Source organism: Artemia sp. Qi Xiang Cuo, chromosome 3 (genome assembly GCF_049724085.1).
Source record: "Artemia sp. Qi Xiang Cuo chromosome 3, ASM4972408v1, whole genome shotgun sequence".
In the NCBI taxonomy this organism is placed as follows: domain Eukaryota; kingdom Metazoa; phylum Arthropoda; class Branchiopoda; order Anostraca; family Artemiidae; genus Artemia; species Artemia sp. Qi Xiang Cuo.
The window spans coordinates 59,775,013-59,798,750 of record NC_142796.1 but is presented as its reverse complement, the minus strand read 5'-3'; the positions used below and the strand labels follow the sequence as shown (position 1 = coordinate 59,798,750).

The 23,738-nt window shown below is 32.2% G+C and overlaps 2 protein-coding genes across 4 annotated transcripts in view; both read left to right on the top strand.

The window, feature by feature from the left end:
- LOC148954351 (gamma-interferon-inducible lysosomal thiol reductase-like protein) overlaps positions 1–23,738 on the top strand; it is a 248,632-nt gene that overhangs the window by 172,711 nt on the left and 52,183 nt on the right. The gene's annotated exons all lie outside the window — the stretch shown is intronic.
- The window catches only part of LOC148954352 (sodium- and chloride-dependent betaine transporter-like), a 73,750-nt gene that overhangs the window by 41,001 nt on the left and 9,011 nt on the right, over positions 1–23,738 (top strand). For both annotated transcript variants that reach the window (XM_089086293.1, XM_089086294.1), the window contains exons 3-4: positions 13,643–13,771; positions 15,212–15,320. In XM_089086293.1, the coding sequence (XP_088942419.1) occupies positions 13,643–13,771; positions 15,212–15,320 (238 nt within the window). The remainder of the gene's footprint in view (positions 1–13,642; positions 13,772–15,211; positions 15,321–23,738) is intronic.

Below are 23,738 nucleotides of genomic sequence, written 5' to 3'. Positions count from 1 at the left end.
CATTGGTAAAATTCAGAATTGAGCTAACTTTTTTACATTCTTTAAGAAAATTCAGAAGAGAACTTGAACATTTTGAACTTCTTCGAGAAAACTCAGAATTAAAGTGATGCACCTTATCTTCATGTCGAAGATTCAAAATTAATGTATAACTTTTTCTATCTTCTATGAAAAATTTGGAACAGAACTTTAAATTTTTCATCTCTTTACACAAAATCGGAAATGAATTTAAGAAAATTAGAATTAAAGTGAAACTTCTTATCTTCACTGGAAAATAATCACAATCATAGTATAACTTTTCCTATTATTTACAGAAAAACTTAGAACTGAACTTTAAATTTTTTATGTCTTTGAGAAATTATGAACTGAAGTGGAAGGTTTTTTCATTTTCATTGGTAAAATTCAGAATTGAGCTAACTTTTTCTCTTCTTTAAGAAAATTCAGAAGAGAACTTGAACATTTTGCACTTCTTCGAGAAAGCTCTGAATTAAAGTGGAGTTCCTTATCTTCATGTTGAATATTCACAATCAATGTATAACTTTGTCTATCTTCTATGAAAAATTTGGAACAGAACTTCAAATTTTTCATCTCTTTGAGAAAAATCAGAACTGAATTTAAGAAAAATTATAAGTAAAGTGAAACTTTTGATCTTCATGGAAAATAATCACAATCATAGTATTACTTTTTTTATCTTTCATCTAAAAATTTAGAATAGAACTTTAAATTTCTTTATTTCATTTTGGAACTTAAAACTGAAGTGGAAGATTTTTATTTTCTCTGGAGAAATTAGAATTGAAGTGTGTTCTTTGGTAAAGTTCAGAAGAGAACTTGAACTTTTCTTCACTTCGTTGAGAAAATTGTAAATTGAACTAGAACTTTTTTTCTTCCGGGAAAATATTCACAAGTATAGTATTACTTTTTCTATCTTCCACCGAAAAATTTAGAATTGAACTTTAAATTTCTTTATGTCTTTGTGAAATAAAGAACTTAAGTGGAAGATTTTTATTTTCTCTGGAGAAATTAGAATTGAATTGTGTTCTTTGGTAAAATTCCGAAGAGAACATGAACTTTTTTTTCTTCTGTGAAAAATTTGGAACAGTATTTTAAATTTTTCATCTCTTCGAGAAAATATTCACAGGTATGGTATTACTTTTTCTATCTTCCACCGAAAAATTTAGAATTGAACTTTAAATTTCTTTATGTTTTTGTGAAATATAGAACTGAAGTGGAAGATTTTTATTTTCTCTGGTGAAATTAGAATTGAATTGTGTTCTCTGCTAAAATTCAGAAGAGAACTTGAATTTTTCTTCACTTCGTTGCGAAAATTTTAAATTGAACTAGAACTTTTTATCTTCCGGGAAAATATTCACAAGTATAGTGTTACTTTTTCTTTTTTCCACCGAAAAATTTAGAATTGAACTTTAAATTTCTTTATGTCTTTGTGAAATAAAGAAATTAAGTGGAAGATTTTGATTTTCTCTGGGGAAATTAGAATTGAATTGTGTTCTTTGGTAAAATTCAGAAGAGAACTTGAATTTTTCTTCACTTCGTTGAGAAAATTTAAAATTGAACTAGAACTTTTTATCTTCCGTGAAAATATTAACAAGTATGATATTACTTTTTCTATCTTCCACCGAAAAATTTAGAATTGAACTCTAAATTTCTTTATGTCTTTGTGAAATAAAGAACTGAAGTGTAAGATTTTTGTTTTCTCTGGAGAAATTAGAATTGAATTATGTTCTTTGGTGAAATTCCGAAGAGAACTTGAACTTTTTTATCTTCTGTGAAAAATTTGGAACAGTATTTTAAATTTTTCATCTATTCGAGAAAATATTCACAGGTATGGTATTACTTTTTCTATCTTAAACCGAAAAATTTAGAATTGAACTTTAAATTTCTTTATGTCTTTGTGAAATAAAGAACTTAAGTGGAATATTTTTATTTTCTCTGGAGAAATTAGAATTGAATTGTGTTCTTTGGTAAAATTCAGAAGAAAACTTGAATTCTTCTTCACTTCGTTGAGAAAATTTTGAATTGAACTAGAACTTTTTATCTTCTGGGAAAATTTTCACAAGTATGGTATTACTTTTTCTATCTTCCATCGAAAAATTTAGAATTGAACTCTAAATGTCTTTGTAAAATAAAGAACTTAAGTGGAAGATTTTTGTTTTCTCTGGAGAAATTAGAATTGAATTGTGTTCTTTGGTAAAATTCAGTAGAGAACTTGAACTTTTCTTCACTTCGTTGAGAAAATTTTAAATTGAACTCGAACTTTTTATCTTCCTTGAAAATATTCACAAGTATAGTATTACTTTTTCTATCTTCCACCGAAAAATTTAGAATTGAACTTTAAATTTCTTTATGTCTTTGTGAAATAAGGAACTTAAGTGGAAGATTTCTATTTTCTCTGGAGAAATTAGAATTGAATTGTGTTCTTTGGTAAAATTCCTAAGAGAACATGAACTTTTTTATCTTCTGCGAAAAATTTGAAACAGTATTTTAAATTTTTAATCTCTTCGAGAAAATATTCACCGGTATGGTATTAATTTTTCTATCTTCCACCGAAAAACTTAGAATTGAACTTTAAATTTCTTTATGTCTTTGTGAAATATAGAACTGAAGTGGAAGATTTTTATTTTCTCTGTTGAAATTAGAATCGAAATGTGTTCTCTGGTAAAATTCAGAAGAGAACTTGAATTTTTCTTCACTTCGTTGAGAAAATTTTAAATTGAACTAGAACTTTTTAACTTCCGGGAAAATATTCACAAGTATGGTATTACTTTTTCTAGATTCCACCGAAAAAATTAGAATTGAACTTTAAATTTCTTTATGTCTTTGTGAAATAAAGAACTGAAGTGGAAGATTTTTATTTTCTCTGGTGAAATTAGAATTGAATTGTGTTCTTTGGTAAAATTCAGAAAAGAACTTGAATTTTTCTTCACTTCGTTGAGAAAATTTTAAATTAAATTAGAGCTTTTTATCTTCCGGGAAAATATTCACAAGTATGGTATTACTTTTTCTATCTTCCATCGAAAAATTTAGAATTGAACTCTAAATTTCTTTATGTCTTTGTGAAATAAAGAACTGAAGTGGAAGATTTTTGTTTTCTCTGAAGAAATTAGAATTGAATTATGTTCTTTGGTTAAATTCCGAAGAGAACTTGAACTTTTTTATCTTCTGTGAAAAATTTGGACCAGTATTTTAAATTTTTCATCTCTTCGAGAAAATATTCACAAGTATGGTATTACTTTTTCTATCTTCCACGGAAAAATTTAGAATTGAACTTAAAATTTCTTTATGTCTTTATGAAATAAAGAACTTAAGTGGAAGATTTTTATTTTCTCTGGTGAAATTAGAATTGAATTGTGTTCTTTGGTAAAATTCAGAAGAAAACTTGAATTCTTTTTCACTTCGTTGAGAAAATTTTGAATTGAACTAGAACTTTTATCGTCTGGGAAAATTTTCACAAGTATGGTATTACTTTTTCTATCTTCCATCGAAAAATTTAGAATTGAACTCTAAATGTCTTTGTAAAATAAAGAACTTAAGTGGAAGATTTTTGTTTTCTCTGGAGAAATTAGAATTGAATTGTGTTCTTTGGTAAAATTCAGTAGAGAACTTGAACTTTTCTTCACTTCGTTGATAAAATTTTAAATTGAAATCGAACTTTTTATCTTCGTTGAAAATATTCACAAGTATGGTATTACTTTTTCTATCTTCCACCGAAAAATTTAGAATTGAACTTTAAATTTCTTTATGTCTTTGTGAAATAAAGAACTGAAGTGCAAGATTTTTATTTTCTCTGGAGAAATTAGAATTGAAGTGTGTTCTTTGGTAAAATTCAGAAGAGAACTTGAATTTTTCTTCACTTCGTTGAGAAAATTTTAAATTGAACTAGAACTTTTTATCTTACGGGACAATATTCAAAAGTATGGTATTACTTTTTCTATCTTCCACTGAAAAATTTAGAATTGAACTTTAAATTTCTTTATGTCTTTGTGAAATAAAGAACTTAAGTGGAAGATTTTTATTTTCTCTGGATAAATTAGAATTGAATTGTGTTCTTTGGTAAAATTCAGTAGGAAACTTGAACTTTTCTTCGCTTCGTTGAGAAAATTTAAAATTGAACTAGAACTTTTTATCTTCCGTGAAAATATTCACAAGTATGGTATTACTTTTTCCATCTTCCACCAAAAAATTTAAAATTGAACTTTAAAATTCTTTATGTCCTTGTGAAATAATGAACTGAAGTGGAAGATTTTTAATTTCTCTGGTGAAATTAGAATTGAATTGTGTTCTTTAGTAAAATTCAGAAGAGAACTTGAACTTTTCTTCACTTCGTTGAGAAAATTGGAAATTGAACTAGAACTTTTTATCTTCCGGGAAAATATTCACAAGTATAGTATTACTTTTTCTATCTTCCACCGAAAAATTTAGAATTGAACTTTAAATTTCTTTATGTCTTTATGAAATAGAGAACTTAAGTGGAAGATTTTTATTTTCTCTGGAGAAATTAGAATTGAATTGTGTTCTTTGGTAAAATTCCGAAGAGAACATGAACTTTTTTATCTTCTGTGAAACATTTGGAACAGTATTTTAAATTTTTCATCTCTTTGAGAAAATATTCACAGGTATTGTATTACTTTTTTTATATTCCACCGAAAAATTTTATATTTAACTTTAAATTTATTTTTGTCTTTGTGAAGTATCTGAATTAAATGGAATATTTTTTTTTTTGCATGTGAATTGGGAATCGAATAGATTCCTCTCGTAGAATTCGGAAGATACACTGATTTCTTCTTTAATCTGTTTATAAAAATGGATATGAAACTCTAACTTTTTATCTTCAGGGAAAATATTCACAAGTCGGCTAGTAATTTTTCTTTTTTCCATTAAAAAATATAGGATTGAACTTTAAATTTCTTTATGTGTTTGTGACATAAAGAACTTAAGTGGAAGAATTGGATTTTCTCTGGGGAAATTAGAATTGAATTGTGTTCTTTGGTAAAATTCAGAAAAGAACTTGAATTTTTCTTCACTTTGTTGAGAAAATTTAAAATTGAACTAGAACTTTTTATCTTCCGGGAAAATATTAACAAGTATGGTATTACTTTTTCTATCTTCCACCGAAAAATTTAGAATTGAACTCTAAATTTTTTTATGTCTTTGTGAAATAAAGAACTGAAGTGTAAGATTTTTGTTTTCTCTGGAGAAATTAGAATTGAATTACGTTCTTTGGTTAAATTCCGAAGAGAACTTGAACTTTTTTATCTTCTGTGAAAAATTTGGACCAGTATTTTAAATTTTTCATCTCTTCGAGAAAATATTCACAAGTATGGTATTACTTTTTCAATCTTCCACCGAAAAATTTAGAATTGAACTTTAAATTTCTTTATGTCTTTGTGAAATAAAGAACTTAAGTGGAAGATTTTTCTTTTCTCTGGGGAAATTGGAATTGAATTGTGTTCTTTGGTAAATTTCAGGAGATAAATTAAATTTTTCTTCACTTCGTTGAGAAAATTTTAAATTGAAGTAGAACTTTTTATCTTCCGGGGAAATATTCACAAGTATGGTTTTACTTTTTCGATCTTCCACTGAAAAATTTAGAAATGAACTTTAAATTTCTTTATGTATTTATGAAATAAAGAACTTAAGTGGAAGATTTTTATTTTCTCTGGATAAATTAGAATTGAATTGTGTTCTTTGGTAAAATTCAGTAGAAAACTTGAACTTTTCTTCACTTCGTTGAGAAAATTTAAAATTGAACTAGAACTTTTTATCTTCCATGAAAATATTCACAAGTACGGTATTACTTTTTCCATCTTCCACCGAAAAATTTAAAATTGAACTTGAAACTTCTTTATGTCATTGTGAAATAATGAACTGAAGTGGAAGATTTTTAATTTCTCTGGTGAAATTAGAATTGAATTGTGTTCTTTAGTAAAATTCAGAAGAGAACTTGAACTGTTCTTCACTTCGTTGAGAAAATTGGAAATTGAACTAGAACTTTTTATCTTCCGGGAAAATATTCACAAGTATAGTATTACTTTTTCTATCTTCCACCGAAAAATTTAGAATTGAACTTTAAATTTCTTTATGTCTTTGTGAAATAAGGAACTTAAGTGGAAGATTTCTATTTTCTCTGTGGTAATTAGAATTGAATTGTGTTCTTTGGTAAAATTCCGAAGAGAACATGAACTTTTTTATCTTCTGTGAAAAATTTGGAACAGTATTTTAAATTTTTAATCTCTTCGAGAAAATATTCACAGGTATGGTATTACTTTTTATATCTTCAACCGAAAAATTTAGAATTGAACTTTAAATTTCTTTATGTCTTTGTGAAATATAGAACTGAAGTGGAAGATTTTTATCTTCTCTGGTGAAATTAGAATTGAATTGTATTCTCTGGTAAAATTCAGAAGAGAACTTGAATTTTTCTTCACTTCGTTGCGAAAATTTTAAATTGAACTAGAACTTTTTATCTTCCGTGAAAATATTCACAAGTATGGTATTACTTTTTCTTGTTTCCACCGAAAAATTTAGAATTGAACTTTAAATTTCTTTATGTCTTTGTGAAATAAAGAACTTAAGTGGAAGATTTTGATTTTCTCTGGGGAAATTAGAATTGAATTGTGTTCTTTGGTAAAATTCAGAAGAGAACTTGAATTTTTCTTCACTTTTTTGAGAAAATTTAAAATTGAACTAGAACTTTTTATCTTCCGGGAAAATATTCACAAGTATGGTATTACTTTTTCTATCTTCCACCGAAAAATTTAGAATTGAACTCTAAATTTCTTTATGTCTTTGTGAAATAAAGAACTGAAGTGTAAGATTTTTGTTTTCTCTGGAGAAATTAGAATTGAATTATGTTCTTTGGTTAAATTCCGAAGGGAACTTGAACTTTTTTATCTTCTGTGAAAAATTTGGAACAGTATTTTAAATTTTTCATCTCTTCGAGAAAATATTCACAAGTATGGTATTACTTTTTCTATCTTCCACAGAAAAATTTAGAATTGAACTTTAAATTTCTTTATGTCTTTGTGAAATAAAGAACTTAAGTGGAAGATTTTTATTTTCTCTGGTGAACTTAGAATTGAATTGTGTTCTTTGGTAAAATTCAGAAGAGAACTTGAATTCTTCTTCACTTCGTTGAGAAAATTTTGAATTGAACTAGAACTTTTTATCTTCTGGGAAAATTTTCACAAGTATGGTATTACTTTTTCTATCTTCCATCGAAAAATTTAGAATTGAACTCTAAATTTCTTTATGTCTTTGTAAAATAAAGAACTTAAGTGGAAGATTTTTGTTTTCTCTAGAGAAATTAGAATTGAATTGTGTTCTTTGGTAAAATTCAGTATAGAACTTGAAATTTTCTTCACTTCGTTGAGAAAATTTTAAATTGAACTAGAACTTTTTATCTTCGTTGAAAATATTCACAAGTATGGTATTACTTTTTCTATCTTCCACCGAAAAATTTAGAATTGAACTTTAAATTTCTTTATGTCTTTTTGAAATAAAGAACTGAAGCGAAAGATTTTTATTTTCTCTGGTGAAATTAGAATTGAATTGTGTTCTTTGGTAGAATTCAGAAGAGAACTTGAATTCTTCTTCACTTCGTTGAGAAAATTTTAAATTGAACCAGAACTTTTTATCTTCCGGGAAAATATTCACAAGTATGGTATTACTTTTTCTATTTTCCACTGAAAAATTTAGAAATGAACTTTAAATTTCTTTATGTCTTTGTGAAATAAAGAACTTAAGTGGAAGATTTTTATTTTCTCTGGCTAAATTAGAATTGAATTGTGTTCTTTGGTAAAATTCAGTAGGGAACTTGAACTTTTCTTCACTTAGTTGAGAAAATTTAAAATTGAACTAGAACTTTTTATCTTCCGTGAAAATATTCACAAGTATGGTATTACTTTTTCCATCTTCCACCGAAAAATTTAGAATTGAATTTGAAATTTCTTTATGTCCTTGTGAAATAATGAACTGAAGTGGAAGATTTTTAATTTCTCTGGTGAAAATAGAATTGAATTGTGTTCTTTAGTAAAATTCAGAAGAGAACTTAAACTGTTCTTCACTTCGTTGAGAAAATTGTAAATTGAACTAGAACTTTTTATCTTCCGGGAAAATATTCACAAGTATAGTATTACTTTTTCTATCTTCCACCGAAAAATTTAGAATTGAACTTTAAATTTCTTTATGTCTTTGTGAAATAAAGAACTTAAGTGGAAGATTTCTATTTTCTCTGGAGTAATTAGAATTGAATTGTGTTCTTTGGTAAAATTCCGAAGAGAACATGAACTTTTTTATCTTCTGTGAAAAATTTGGAACAGTATTTTAAATTTTTCATCTCTTCGAGAAAATATTCACAGGTATGGTATTACTTTTTCCATCTTCAACCGAAAAACTTAGAATTGAACTTTAAATTTCTTTATGTCTTTGTGAAATATAGAACTGAAGTGGAAGATTTTTATTTTCTCTGATGAAATTAGAATTGAATTGTATTCTCTGGTAAAATTCAGAAGAGAACTTGAATTTTTCTTCACTTCTTTGAAAAATTTTTAAATTGAACTAGAACTTTTTATCTTCCGGGAAAATATTCAAAAGTATGGTATTACTTTTTCTTGTTTCCACCGAAAAATTTAGAATTGAACTTTAAATTTCTTTATGTCTTTGTGAAATAAAGAACTTAAGTGGAAGATTTTGATTTTCTCTGGGGAAATTAGAATTGAATTGTGTTCTTTGGTAAAATTCAGAAGAGTACTTGAATTTTTCTTCACTTCTTTGAGAAAATTAATAATTGAACTAGAACTTTTTATCTTCTGGGAAAATATTAACAAGTTTGGTATTAATTTTTCTATCTTCCACCGAAAAATTTAGAATTGAACTCTAAATTTCTTTATGTAATTGTGAATTAAAGAACTGAAGTGTAAGATTTTTGTTTTCTCTGGAGAAATTAGAATTGAATTATGTTCTTTGGTTAAATTCCGAAGAGAACTTGATCTTTTTTATCTTCTGTGAAAAATTTGTAACAGTATTATAAATTTTTCATCTCTTCGAGAAAATATTCACAAGTATGGTATTACTTTTTCTATCTTCCACCGAAAAATTTAGAATTGAACTTTAAATTTCTTTATGTCATTGTGAAATAAAGAACTTAAGTGGAAGATTTTTATCTTCTCTGGTGAAATTAGAATTGAATTGTGTTCTTTGGTAAAATTCAGAAGAGAACTTGAATTCTTCTTCACTTCGTTGAGAAAATTTTGAATTGAACTAGAACTTTTTATCTTCTGGGAAAATTTTCACAAGTATGGTATTGCTTTTCCTATCTTCCATCGAAAAATTTAGAATTGAACTCTAAATTTCTTTATGTCTTTGTAAAATAAAGAACTTAAGTGGAAGATTTTGTTTTCTCTGGAGAAATTAGAATTGAATTGTGTTCTTTGGTAAAATTCAGTAGAGAACTTGAAATTTTCTTCACTTAGTTGAGAAAATTTTAAATTTACCTATAACTTTTTATCTTCGTTTAAAATATTCACAAGTATGGTATTACTTTTTATATATTCCACCGAATAATTTAGAATGGAACTTTAAATTTCTTTATGTCTTTGTGAAATAAAGAACTGAAGTGGAATATTTTTATTTTCTCTGGTGAAATTAGAATTGAATTGTGTTCTTTGGTAGAATTCAGAAGAGAACTTGAATTCTTCTTCACTTCGTTGAGAAAATTTTAAATTGAACTAGAACTTTTTATCTTCAGGGAAAATATTCACACGTATGGTATTACTTTTTCTATCTTCCACTGAAAAATTTAGAAATGAATTTTAAATTTCTTTATGTCTTTGTGAAATAAAGAACTTAAGTGGAAGATTTTTATTTTCTCTGGATAAATTAGAATTGAATTGTGTTCTTTGGTAAAATTCAGTAAGGAACTTGAACTTTTCTTCACTTCGTTGAGAAAATTTAAAATTGAACTAGAACTTTTTATCTTCCTTGAAAATTTTCACAAGTATGGTATTACTTTTTCTATCTTCCACTGAAAAATTTAGAATTGAACTCTAAATTTACTTATGTCTTTGTGAAATAAAGAACTGAAGAGGAAGATTTTTGTTTTCTCTGGAGAAATTAGAATTGAATTGTTTCCTTTGGTAAAATTCTGAAGAGAACTTGAACTTTGTATCTTCTGTGAAAAATTTGGAACAGCATTTTAAAATTTTTCATCTTTTCGAGACAGATCTGTAGTAAAGTGGAAATTTGTTATATTATTTGGCAAAATAGAAATAATCAATGACTAATTTATTTTTCATTGAGAAAATTCAGAAGAGAACTTGAACATTCCTTGACTTCGTTGTGAAAATTTTAAATTGAACTTTAAATTTTTTCATCTCTTTGAGAAAAGTCGGAACTGAATTTAAGAAAATTTAGAATTAAAGTGAAACTTTCTATCTTCATAGAAAATAATCACAATCATGGTATAACTTTTCCTATCTTCTATGCAAAAATTAGAACTGAACTTTAAATTTTTTATGTCTTGGTGAACTTAAAACTGACGTGGAAACTTTACCTACGAAATACTAAGAAACCTTAGTTCAGAAAAGCTTGAAATATCCAACTACTCATCCCAAACTAGAAGTTTCAGACAACAAACCCCTATGAGGACTAAGAATCCAACCTCTGAAAAGTCCAAAATGCAAACTACACCTCCCAAATCTTAATGTTCTGAAAGAATACACCTATGAACTGCTATGGAATCTAGCTCAGAAAAGTCAAAAATAGCAAACCACTCATTCCCAAATCATAGGTTTCAGTCAACACACACCTACGAAAGGCTATGAAATCCAGCTCAGAAAGGTAAAAAAATAGCAACCCACACATCCCAAATCATAGGTTTCAGACACCACATACCTACGAAAGACTAAGAAATCTGGTTATGAAAAGTCGGATATAGCAAATTGCATACCTCAAATCATAAGTTTCAGACAACACACACCTATGGAATACTAAGAAACCATATCTCAGAAAAGCTTGAAATAGCAAACTATTCATCACAAACTATAGGTTTCAGACAACAAAAACCTATCAGGGACTAAGAATCCTAGCTCTGAAAAGTCTAAAAAGCAAACTACAAATCCCAAATCATAATTTTCAGACAACAAACACCTATGAGAGACTAAGAATCCTAGCTCTGAAAAGTCCAAATAGCAAACTACACATCCCAAATCATAATTTTCTGACAACTCACACCTATGAAAGGCTAAGAAATCCAACTCAGAAAAGTCAAAAGTAGCAACCCATACACCCCAAATCATAGGTTTCAGACAACACATACCTATGAAAGACTAAGAAATCCAACTCAGAAAAGTCAAAAATAGCAACCCATACACCCCAAATCATAGGTTTCAGACAACATACATCAACGAAAGACGGGGCCCGGGGAGGGCCTTTGGGGGTCTGGGGGGCCGGGGGGGCGCCCTGGTAACCTTTGGGGGCGGGGGGTTCCTTCTGGATTGGGGTATGGGGATTGGAACCCTTTGGATCGGGGTAGGGGGATTGGGGCCCTTTGGGGTTGGGGTAGAGGACCTCACGACACTGTTCAAATAGAACTTGTTTACTATAACGACCACACTCAAAACCTCTTCTAAAACCTCTTCTAAAATCATCTTTTAAAATGTCTCTAACTGTTTCGCCGAAATAATTCCCTAAAATGTCTAAAACCGTTTCAGCCAAATAATCCCCTAAAAGTAATCTCAGCGTGTTCCTTTTGTTTTTGGCATCTCTGTGCATTCACATTTCAAATTTCTAGGAAACCCTTTCCTAAGTTAATCTCTTCATCTCATAAATTTTCCTAGCTACACTATTAAGGTTTCGTTAGAATATTAATTTATCTCTCCGACTTAAAGCTCAGTGAAGCCGTATTTAAAAATAGAATTTCTATCTCTTTACCCTCCCTTATAATTCCAAGATAACAAGTGATGTCATTTCTAACTCCTGACAGTAAAGATCAATGAAGCCCTATTTAAAAATAGAATATTAATTTTTCTCTCTGACCTAAAGAACGTTTATCCCTCAGACCTAAGAATAAAGAAAGCCATAATGTTTCTTAATTCCCCCTTCATGAATCAATAACTTCCCCACCGATTATGTAAATCAAGTTCTCAGGTTAGGTTCGCCTAAAGATCAAATAAACCATAATGTTTGTTAATTCCCCCTTCGTGAATCAATAATTACACCACCGAGTATGTAAATCAAGTTCTCAGGTTAGGTTAGCCAAACAATCAAAGAAACCATAATGTTTCTTAATTCCCCCTTCGTGAATCAATAATTTCCCCACCGATTATGTAAATCAATTTCTCAGGTTATGTTAGCCAAACAATCTCATAACATTCGCGTCGAGCATGTACATTCTCACTGACAACGAACAGACATAAAACATGAACATAAATTGCTGTTGACATCCATAAATGTGAGAAAGTTCCTGTTTTTTCATTCTCACGGACAAAAACCATAAAAACAGCCATAATTGTTATAAATTTCCTGTTATTTAAATTCTCACGGACAAAAACCATAAATCATACATAACCATCCATGAAAAACATCAAATAAATCGACCAACACACATAACCATCCATGAAAACAGACATAAATGTGACAAAATTCCTGTTTTTCAAATTCTCACTGACAAAACCATAAACCACGTGGTTCGCGTCGCGCTGGTACCCCCCTTCTATTTATACTTACCGGCGCACAAAGTGAAAATGTTGATGGATATCTTCGAGTGTTGTCAGGTATTTTCACAGAAGCAGGGAGGCAAAAGATGCCAGGAACTTTTTTGTTGACCTTTAATTGGGCCAGAAAAATTATGTTAATAAAATTTCGTTAATCACCAGACAAACGCTCCCAATCTAGGACGCTACCAATTGATTTACAAGTGTTGATATAAACAATTTTACAACAAGCAGTGGGTAGTTTATGAGGGTAGTAGCCCCCGTCATATCTTGGATTAGCCTGGGCATTATTTGAAAAGTGAATAGAGACTAGGAACCACAGCAAAAAGTAACTATTTTTATATTAACTATTTTGAAATTTAATTTGTATTCCAATTCAATGGCCCTTGGGTTCAAGCGGATATTCTTAAGGAATTAGGACAAAAAGTCGAACTTTAAAGTGCAGGGCGAGGGTTGAATAGGGGGCAGTCCCCCTCACATACGGAATAATTTTATTCGTACAAAGCTTTAATGTAATTCCGTGCTTTCGTCTGAAAAAAACTTTTTTTTTATTTAATTCTTAAAAGAACCATATGTTCTTAAAAGTCTGTCAGTAGGTCTACAAAATCATATTAAAAAGTAATTACAAATATTTTACTAATTTTTTGCAGCCTATTTCTGACATTCTCGCCCCGTAAAAATACTGTGAGGGATCTACTGGCAGTACTGATTTTATTTGCATTTATACTAATGTGTTGACTGATATGGTGTCAGTATCCTCGTTGGCTTGAGTATGGTTTAATTTCTTGCAGTTTGTACTTACATTTATACTTTTCTCTGGGGGAAAGAGAAGAATAAAGGTCACAATTCTAGCCAAAGCCGGGATTCAGCCCCCTTTATAAGTTCCTGTGGCTCCCTCTAATTATTTTATTTTATAGGTGTTGGATTTGCCTCAACCCTAATGGTGTCATATATCAACATGTATTACTGTGTCATTATTTCTTGGACATTGTGGTACTTCATACAATCTTTTGTAGCAATACCAGACCTACCATGGGACACATGTAGTAAGTTTTTCTTTTCTTTCTTTTTTAATGCCCCTTATACGAAAACCTGACTGCATTCGCGATGTCGGAACAACCTTGACTCAGAGTCACCAAGCGCAAAAATTTGTTCATTTGTCGTTTGTCAAATTTGTCATTTGTCCTTGTGTCATTTGTTCACAAGAGTAGCACATTGTCCTTCTATTAATTTTTATTTTTCCTAGTTTGCTGGTTCCAACTTGTTCCTAGAAATTGGTAAGGGTGTAACTTCCGCGGGCTTCACGGAAAGTGCGGACCTCAGGCCAGGTTGATGAATATGATACATTTTGGAAAGCTGCGTATAATTCTTGCTTAGGGCCCGTACCTTACAGACATATTGATGCTTTCATTAATTAAATGCCATTGCTACTTAAGTATAATACAAATAAAAATATGCACAAAACCAATGAAACTATAAAAAAAAACTTAATATATTTGCATTTAAATTATATAATGAGCTATTAAACGAAATTAAAGACAATTTAAGATTTAAATATTAAAATAAAAAATAACTTACAATTAAAACCATGCGATGTCAAACGATATTAAAACGAATTGGCGTCATGGCTCTAAGGAAGTTCAGTTAAGAATAATAGTAAAGGAGTTCCTAGGTGAATTTTGCAGAAGGCTGTTCTACGGAAACCACGAATATCTAATTAACAAAAGAAATCATAAAAAAATCACTTTTCTCAACACAGTTTAACAAAACGTGTTTTCCGAATAGTGATTGATTTTACGTTGAATTCGTAAATAGCCTAATAAAAAGTGGGCCTTACTCTTACGTACTAGGTATGCACATCTTACACCATCTTCTGGCAACTACTTGTTCAAGTTTATCAGGTTGGACTTAGTTATCGATAAACATTGGGGTAAGAGGAAGTACTGGATCATCATAGTTTAACAGAACAAGCAAGTAAGAACGTGGTAAGTTGCTCACTAAAAATAATTAAATCACAACAAAATATTTGAACTTGCATATAAAATAAATAAATAATTAAAGATGAAATATTACGCTCCAAATTTAATTACTGGGCTAATCTAAGCAAATTCAAGAATTGCTTAAGAATACATAAGGAGGGAGTGGCCTCACTCTAATAAAGACATAGACATCTGACAATAGTCAAGCATGTCCCGTCAGTCGATTTTAATTTTCGGCAAAATCCTAAATTTCATCCCAAAAAAAATTGTTATTTTGATGCCACCTCCTAATATTAATAAAGGGAGAAGGCGGATGAACCACAAAAAGAATAGTAATTACAACTACGCTCCCTAAAATATCTTAATATTGTATATTTGAATCAGTTCCAATTAAAATCACAAAATTTCATAAATTTAGCTTTTCAAGAAAACATATTCTGCTCGCGATATTTCTATTGTCCTATATAGAATATTAACTGCACTATTTTAAGATCAGCGTTATTTCAGGTGGCTGGTGGAATGACCAATCGACATGTTACTTGACAACGTTAGATGAAGCTCAAGTTCCTAACGAAACCCATTTTTTTAATGTTTCTTCAGTTGAGCAATTCTGGGAGTAAGTCAAAAATTTACAATTATCCCTGTTTTCCTTTCTGTGTGTACTTTCCCGTGTATAATTTGTGTAAAAGTCTAATTGCATGCCCATGAGATGACAGTGTTGGAAAAACCCTGGCTTGTGCGTGGAGAATGTTCAACTTTGTCTGTTTTTTCCCGTTTAGATCTTTTTTACTTACCCCTTTACAAATGGTAGCTTTGTCTTCCTCATGACAGAATTTCCACCAAGCCTTGCCAGCAAAAGTAAATAGTTTTGACGTTGCAGGATCTATTACTTTCGATACAAAATCTACAGGCAGAAATATTTAGCAAAACGTGAAAAAAACTATGAATGCAAGACTGCCTTTCTATCCTACAAACTAAAAATTAAAAAATATAAGAAAAATATATTTAATGGAGCATCATGTGATTACAGTAATCTTTTCACAAATTCCATATCGTAATTAAAGTTTATGCTGAAAATACAGACAAAGATAAAACTATTTACTTCATGCTTGCAGCGATAGGTGCAACCTAGTAAAGAAACCGCATAGCAATAAAAAATGTATAAACGCGTTTAAAAAACACAAACAAAATTCTATTGAGAAAATATTGCCATTTGCAGCTGATTCAGGAATGGTAACTATTATTTTTATTAGTATTAGTGGTAAAATGCTATTTGAAAAACAAATTTATAGGAATTCTGAAAAAAAGCCTAAAACCCCTCCGGGATGGCAATGCATTAAAACAAAAAGTACACCACTGGAATGACCTTTGCCAAAAAGCTCAGAAAACTTACAACCCCTACCTTTTTCTACAAAAGGCCGATGTAAAATGATATTTTATTACGTGATGCTACAAATCAGGTGACACAAAAGGGAAAATGCGTCGAGTCTTTCGCAGAGCTTAAACAAGGACTACTGGATTGGGTCAAAGACCCAGGCTACCACCGAAGATTAGCGAGGGCCATCAAAAAGCCGTCAATGCGGAATTTTCCCTAGTTTTGCTTAGAAGTCGAAAAAATTGTATTTTAGTTTCTAAAAAATAAACGTATCATTCCTCTAGTTCAGTGGTTCCAGACTGATTTTGGGCCATGCCCCATCTAAGCATTTCTAAAATCCAGATGCTTCCTCGTAATATTTAATTTTGCTATTCAAAATTTTATGTGGATTCGCCCGAAGGAACCCTAAGCCTATTTATGATAATGAAAAACATTGTATTGAATTAGCTTTTGAACTGTGAGGACACAAATTGGATTCAACTTCGAATTCGATTGGTTTGCAAAAGTGAAATTGTTAGACAGTAAGATATTGCAAAACATTGAATTGGCTTGGGATTGGTGACATGTAATCCTCTCCTACGTTTATCAATGAATTCAGTGACCCAGTGATTATAGAATTTTATTGGATATCCTTTGCTCATTTAATTAAGACGTAAGTGGTTTTATAAGACATTTAGTAACCCTAATTAGGCAAGCAGGAAAGAACTGTTCTCCGTCGCAAGTGCCGTTGCACCTGCTGGGAGAGCTTCCCTTAAACTGCGGGGTTAAGGTGAAAGGGGGCTGACGCCTCCCTTGTCTTTTTGGGAAGGCCCTATTCTAACCGCCGCACTCCGAGCACATCAATTATTTTTTCACCTCTGATTTCCCCCTAACTAGTTCAATATTCGTCTACCATTTGAATGAGCAAGACGTGTTGAAAGCGCACTATACCAGTTTATCATATCCAGAGGGGATGAAGAAAAATTATAATATTATCTAGCGCTGAATTTTGTTCATCAAAATGGTCAAAATGGAGTGCATGATGAGGTGTTATTGAAGTTTGGCGCGGAATTTTTTGATGTCAAGGATATTGTGAAGGCGTAGAAATGGGTTAGGTTCAAGGTATATCCAGGAGGTTTATTTGAAAAGTAGACTGCATCAAAAGCGTCACAGATCCATCTAGGTAATAATTTGGAGTATGTCAAGAATGGTAATACAAATGATTTCAAAATCCCAGTATTTGTTATTCTAAGCCCCAATGAAGTGCCATCGATACCAGCCACAGCTTATTCTACTCTTTTTTCGAGAGTGAATGAGCTGGATGCCCAGTTAAAGAAAATTTCCAACCAGTTCGAGGCATATTCCAACCTTTTCCTGCCACTACCACAGTCTGGAGGCAGTCCCTCGAAACCAGCCGATAGCCACTCTACTATTGTTGTCTCTAAATTGCCACCGTCAATTAGTGATCCGACAAACCGTAAGGACTTATCGACCAAGTAAGTGGTCATGATTCGATTGCTAGTGTTCGGCCTTTGAGAGATAAACTTTTTGTGAATATTGAGAAATATGTAGCTTTTGACTTCTGTGAGTCTGTGAAGTCGGTTGTTTCAGGTGCTGGCACGAAGGTTCTGCAGAAGCGGTACCTCGGAATATAGTAAGAGGAATTCCGCTGTCATTTAATGCTGGTGAATTTAAAATGTACCCTGGAGTCGAGGACGCAAGTCGATTTGGGTCGTCTCAAGCTATCAAGCTGGTTTTTTCAGGCTAGTTTGGTAAAAGTGAACGATAAAAATGGTGTAAAATTCGGATACAAAATTTTCAGCGTTTATGACTTTATAAGTGTACCGCGTTGTTGCTTTAAATGCAGTTCTCCTGATCACGTTTTAAACAAATGCAACAGTCAAGTGGAAAAATGTGCTCGCTGTGCAGGCAATCACTCTTCTTCGAAAGGTGCGTCCTGTACCAACATCCCTTATTGCGCGAAGTGCGGCGGGTCACACACTTCGTATAGTCTATTGTGTCCAGTGCTCAAATCACGTATTGTGCCTGGTGTGAAAAAATGATGTTGCAACAGTTCTGGGTTATATTGTACATTATAAACAGAACACATAGGATAGAGTACATCATTAACAAACTTTTGTACAAACATGATATCATCTGTCTTCCAGAGCATCTTTTATCATCAGCTAATAATAATCTGATGGAACGGATTGGGAATGACATTGCGTTTGTGAATGCTGCACGGTCTACATTTGGTAGACCTTCCGGAGGCCTCGCCTGTATTTTGAAACGTAGTTCTTTTTCATCTACAACGCCAATGCTGTTCCACAGTGAAGAAAACATATTGGCCGTATGAATTGCCGATCTAGTATTTATTAATGTATATTTTCCTTATGATCATAAGTCTGTTCAGTCACTGAATAAGTTTGCCAAGACTTGTAGTGTTTTGAAAAAAGTGGCAGATTCTGCATCATCTTTTGGTTACCAATTTGTTGTTGCTGGGGATTTTAAAGCTGATTTATTAAATTCAAACCACCGATCGGATATTGTTTTCCAGTCTTTGTCCGAGTTTAAGCTACTGGATAAGAATTGTTCATTATCATATATCCATCATTCTGGGAGCCATACTAATATAGACCACGTTCTTTGTTCTCCAAATTTATCGGTTTCAATTGTTTCTGTTCACGAAACAGAAAGTGATAAAGACCACCTACCAATATCCTTTTCGTTTGATATCTCTCTGTCACCAGATATTTTACACGTAAATCGTAGATGGTTTACCAGGTGAAATTGGAATAAGGCTAATTGGACGCTCTACATTTCTACTCTGACAGCTCTTTTGTCTACTATAAAAGTCCCTTCTCAGCTACTTCAGGTTGGATCTAAATTTGTAAATGATAAGAATTTTTTTAACCAAGATTATTTTGATATTATATCATGGATGAAGGAAGCCTAAAGAATGGCCATTCCCGAGGAACGTGTAAAATTTAATACGCGGAAGCCTTAATGGTCGTGAGACCCAGGTCTAAAAACAGTGAAAAATAAAGCCAAATTTTGGCTGCGTATATGGGTATCTTGCGGACGGCCTCTTAACGCCATAGTATTTGAGCTTAAACAGAAAACTAAGTTAGAGTATAAAAAGCATTTACGATCTGCAGAATCCAAACTTTGCAAGTTCCTGAAAAGTAATTTAGATTGAAAAAAGCTAGTAAATTCTGATAAAATTGATGATTCTTCTTCAACGAGTAACCCAATTAGCCCTGCTGCTTGGTGCAATTATTATAATCAGATTTTTAACACCGTAAACCATCTCGTTTATGTTACATTTATGAAGCTTCTTAACTCTGCGCTTCCTACCTAACTCCCCCAGAACCAGATCCTCCCAGTTCATTTATCTTCGGTGGTACTAGCTATAAAGAAGCTCAAGTCAAGTTCTAATGATGGCGATGGCATAAGTGCCAAACACCAAAAGGTTGATTGTCCAGCTGTTGCCCAACATCTAAAACTTCTTTTCCAAATGTGTTTATGTACCTCGTCTGTGCCTGAAAGTTTTTTTGTGCGGAAGAATTACCTCAATTTTGAAAAAAGGTAAATTTCCGATTGAGTGTCCATCTAACAGGCCCATTATGGTTTTTTGCACTACAAGCCAAATTTTAGTGCGTCTTTTCCTCCCTTCTGCTAATTCGACCGCAAACCTTGACGAAAAATAGATCGGGTTTCCAGCTGGAGCAGGTTACCAGCAAAGACACCTAGTCTGAGCGAATTTTCAGACTGAGCCGACTAAAAATGGATTGGAGTTATATTGGAGCGCCTTGTATCTTTCGAAAGCCTTTGACACCGTTACCCATTCTCAAGCTATTTATTCCCCTTTTAGTCACGGTTTTAAAACTTTGGCAACCTTTCTTCATGGGTATTGGTATTCAAGGTTTTTTTTGCGGATTAAAACAGACACGAATGTTTCCGGAAGCTAAATTCAAGTGCAGCGTGGGTTCTGACAACGTGCCGTCCGGTCATCATCTATTTTTAAATTTTGCGTATCATCTGTTCTTTCTTCTATCCCATCCACTTGCATTCGTAATTCCGTCAACATCTCTTATCTTGCTTATGCAGTTGATATCCTTTTGATCAGCAGGACTAAAAAGGGGCTTTCCCAGTCTGTATCAACAATAGCATCTAAACTTCATACCATTGGACTTTCTCTTAATCTTTCAAAGTATGAATATCTCTCATTTAACAGTAATAATATGACCCCTCTAGTTTGCGGATCTTTTTCTGTCCCGTCGGTTCCTTCTTTCCGGTGGCTGGGTATCAATGTTAGTAAAACACTAACATCTTTCCGAAAGCTTGTCGTCGCTGATTCCAAGAAGAAAATTCAGTTAAGCTATTCTAAAATTGTTGCAGATCGAGGTAGATACAATAGAAATTCTCTTGCTAAATTATATTCGGTTTTTACAAATCATTCGGTTTTGTTTCTATCTGGAATTTACCCTATTCTTCACCAATAAGACATCAGATCACTTCATTCATATTATTTCCAGTTTTCCCGCTTTCTATTGTATCTACCTCCATGCTATAGAAATCGGAATCTCATATGTTTTGTTTACGGTCTTCCGGATATTGGGTCAAGGCTTATGGAACTTGCCAGCAAACTACCTCAGTCTACGTATAAGTATCTGCCAGCCCACGGTGGCTTTACTCGTTTGCTGTAGTTTTTTTTGTATCTTGAACGTTTTTCTTTTCTTTGGTTAGTCTGCTCTTGCGAAGTTTTTAAGTTTTATGTACTCATGTATGTAGTGTATTACCTACTTTTTCCTTTATACTCCACAATTATCATTTTTGTAAATGATGTGGATTAAAAAAAATTATTATTATTATTATTATTGTCGTATAAAACACCTTTTGCACAATACATAATGTCATTGCAATACTATCATGTATATTTTCTGCTCTTTAAGTGCGTATGAATGTGATGTCATTCATAATAATAATAATAGTAATAAATTTATTACAAGTAAAAAAAATAAGCCATACAGCACAGTATTCTTAAATACACCCCACAAGAAAAATAACTTAAATATTAAGTTTCACTCATTGATGTCAACGCTTTATTTACGTATTTACATAACTGCTGATTATCCTTTTTACAGTCGTCTGCAGGATCCCCGGGAACTTCAAGTTACCACTCTCAAAATACTTTCCCCTTAAAAGAGAAAGTTGCTGGCACTCGGCGAGAAAATGGGCCACATCATCAATACCTAGGTTACATCTGGGGCAAGAGTAATCCGCATCTGTATCTGGGGCCACGTTTTTCTTCCAAATACTCTTTTTCTATTGTTTAGTGGCAGGCAATTTTCTCAGATCCGAAACCAAGTCCTTAATGTCTCCGCCGGTACTCCTAGTTTAAAATAATATTCAAATCCAAATATATCTTTTACTTGGGAATCAGCGTTGTCACTCCGACCATTTGGGATTTACTAGTTTTGGCCGAAAAAATTTACTAGATTGGCTTCCGTTTTACTAGATGTTGCCAAAAAAGTGGGTGTGTCACGGCTTTCGCCGTGACACGCGCATTTGCGTGAGAAAGCTAGTAAATATTTTTTGTCATCAAAATGAAAACAAAACTAAAAATTAGCTAGTGCGCATTTTTTTTTCTGCTTGTGCGACATCTTAATATGATTTCTGTTGGCCATTCGGCTTATTTCCTTTCAAATATGTAGGAAATGTGTTCCCAGTTATTCATTATGTCCAAACAATTTCTTCCAGCCTGGAATGTTCTAGTACTTTTAAGGGTAAAAAGTGATGAACCTCCCTTCTGTGACTTTTCTTGCCCCCACTGGCCCCATCTTTGGCATTGGAGATCAAAATTTCTGAATATTAACTTTTCCAAAATAGTCGAAAGGTCCCATGAACATTCTTCCAGGGATGACAGTAACGGTGTCCGGCGTTTACCCCCATGGAAAATACCCCCCCCCCACCCACGGAAAATATCTCCCCCCCCTGGAAAATGAGGCTTTCCAAATTTGAGAATTTTATTTTAGTTTTTTTTTCACTTTCCGTAGGGGGAAGTAATTTTGGTACTTGTGTATTTTACGCCACTCACTCAAGTTTACGCTTTGTAAAACTCGAGAACAAACTGGTTTCTTCGTTAGTTTCTTTCAGCTTAGCACGAGGCAAGACAAAAACATGTGACAAAATAGATGAGAAATATATAATTTAGGCTATATATTTGCACATAAAGGGAGGCGGGTAAAGTATTTGGACAGTGTGAAGTCAGAAAACAATTCTTAGTTCATAATATACAGAAGAATTGTACCTAACACATTTTACATGCAGGCCCGCTATACTTTATCCATCCCCCTAATGTGTAAATATGTAGCCCAATTTGTTTTTAAGTAATGATGAAACCGGTTTGTACTCGAGTTTTACACATAGAGTGAGTGGCGTATAATAAACGAGTTATCTTTGACGGAAAAGTTGGTGCTATTAGAAAAATTTGTTACTGTTAAGAAATACTTGCTTGTTCTGAGAGAAAAGTTGTTATCATAAACATAAAATTGTTACTTCTCACTACTCGCCTAACTACTGTAATTATAATATGAAAAATTCAGATCTGATAAGCCCAGATCTTGATTCAAAAAACAGATTTCAAAAGTGTTGAATTTCACGCCAAAGGACTTGAGCAGTTTGTCGTGTTTTGGGACCACAGAATAAATGTCATAGGAAGAGTGAGACAACAGTCAACCACCCCCGGTACGCTTTCCCAACAAAATACTTTCGGATGAGAGGGCAAAAAAATTTACTAGATTTTGGCAAATATTTACTAGATTTGTTCGATTTTACTGGATCTGACCCCCATTTTACTAGATTTACGAGGTTGATGTGCTTTTTACAAGATCTAGTAAAATTTTAAAAGGGGTGGCAACGTTGTTGGGAATAAAACTTCAATGTCTCAGATGCTTTAACTGCCAGGGTCCGTATTTAGACTTCCTGGTCTTTTATTCTTTCTATAATCTTAGCCAAAAACGGCTCATCCTGATCTGAGGGTCCTAGCCCCTCATTCCAAATATAAGATAATCCTACTCCATCTAAAACAGTTTTTATTTGATACGGCCACGATCTTTTACGTTTCGACCGTAGCATCTCCAGATAAGCTGCTTTTGCTAACCTATCTTGTGGCAGACTTAGAACTTTTAGCCAATAACAGATCATCTGTGCTAATCTAAGTAGTGTGCTTTATATATATCTGGGACGAGATTGCATAATATGCCTTACCACGGGCAGGCATCTATTGATACAGGCAGTAAATGCCTTATCAGACGGTTTTCTGAGGAAACACCTATTTCCTGGGTCAATCAGAGATGTTTCTACGAACGGTACTAAATAATGCAATAATAGATACAGGACTAACATGCCTTACCATGGGCAGTCATCTATTGATACAGAGGGTACATGCCTTACCAGACGGGTTTCTGTGGCAAAACCCATTTTTCTGGGCCAATCAGAGATGTTTCTACTAACGGGACTCCAATATACGATAACTTGAATAGCATAGTAATCGGATTCAAATATAAGGAGTGATTGTCATTGTGATTCATATTGATAAGAGAATTTAATTCAGAGAGAGAACAGTTTATTATTATTTGAGACGATATTAGGAAAGAAAATGAGTGATGTGTTTAC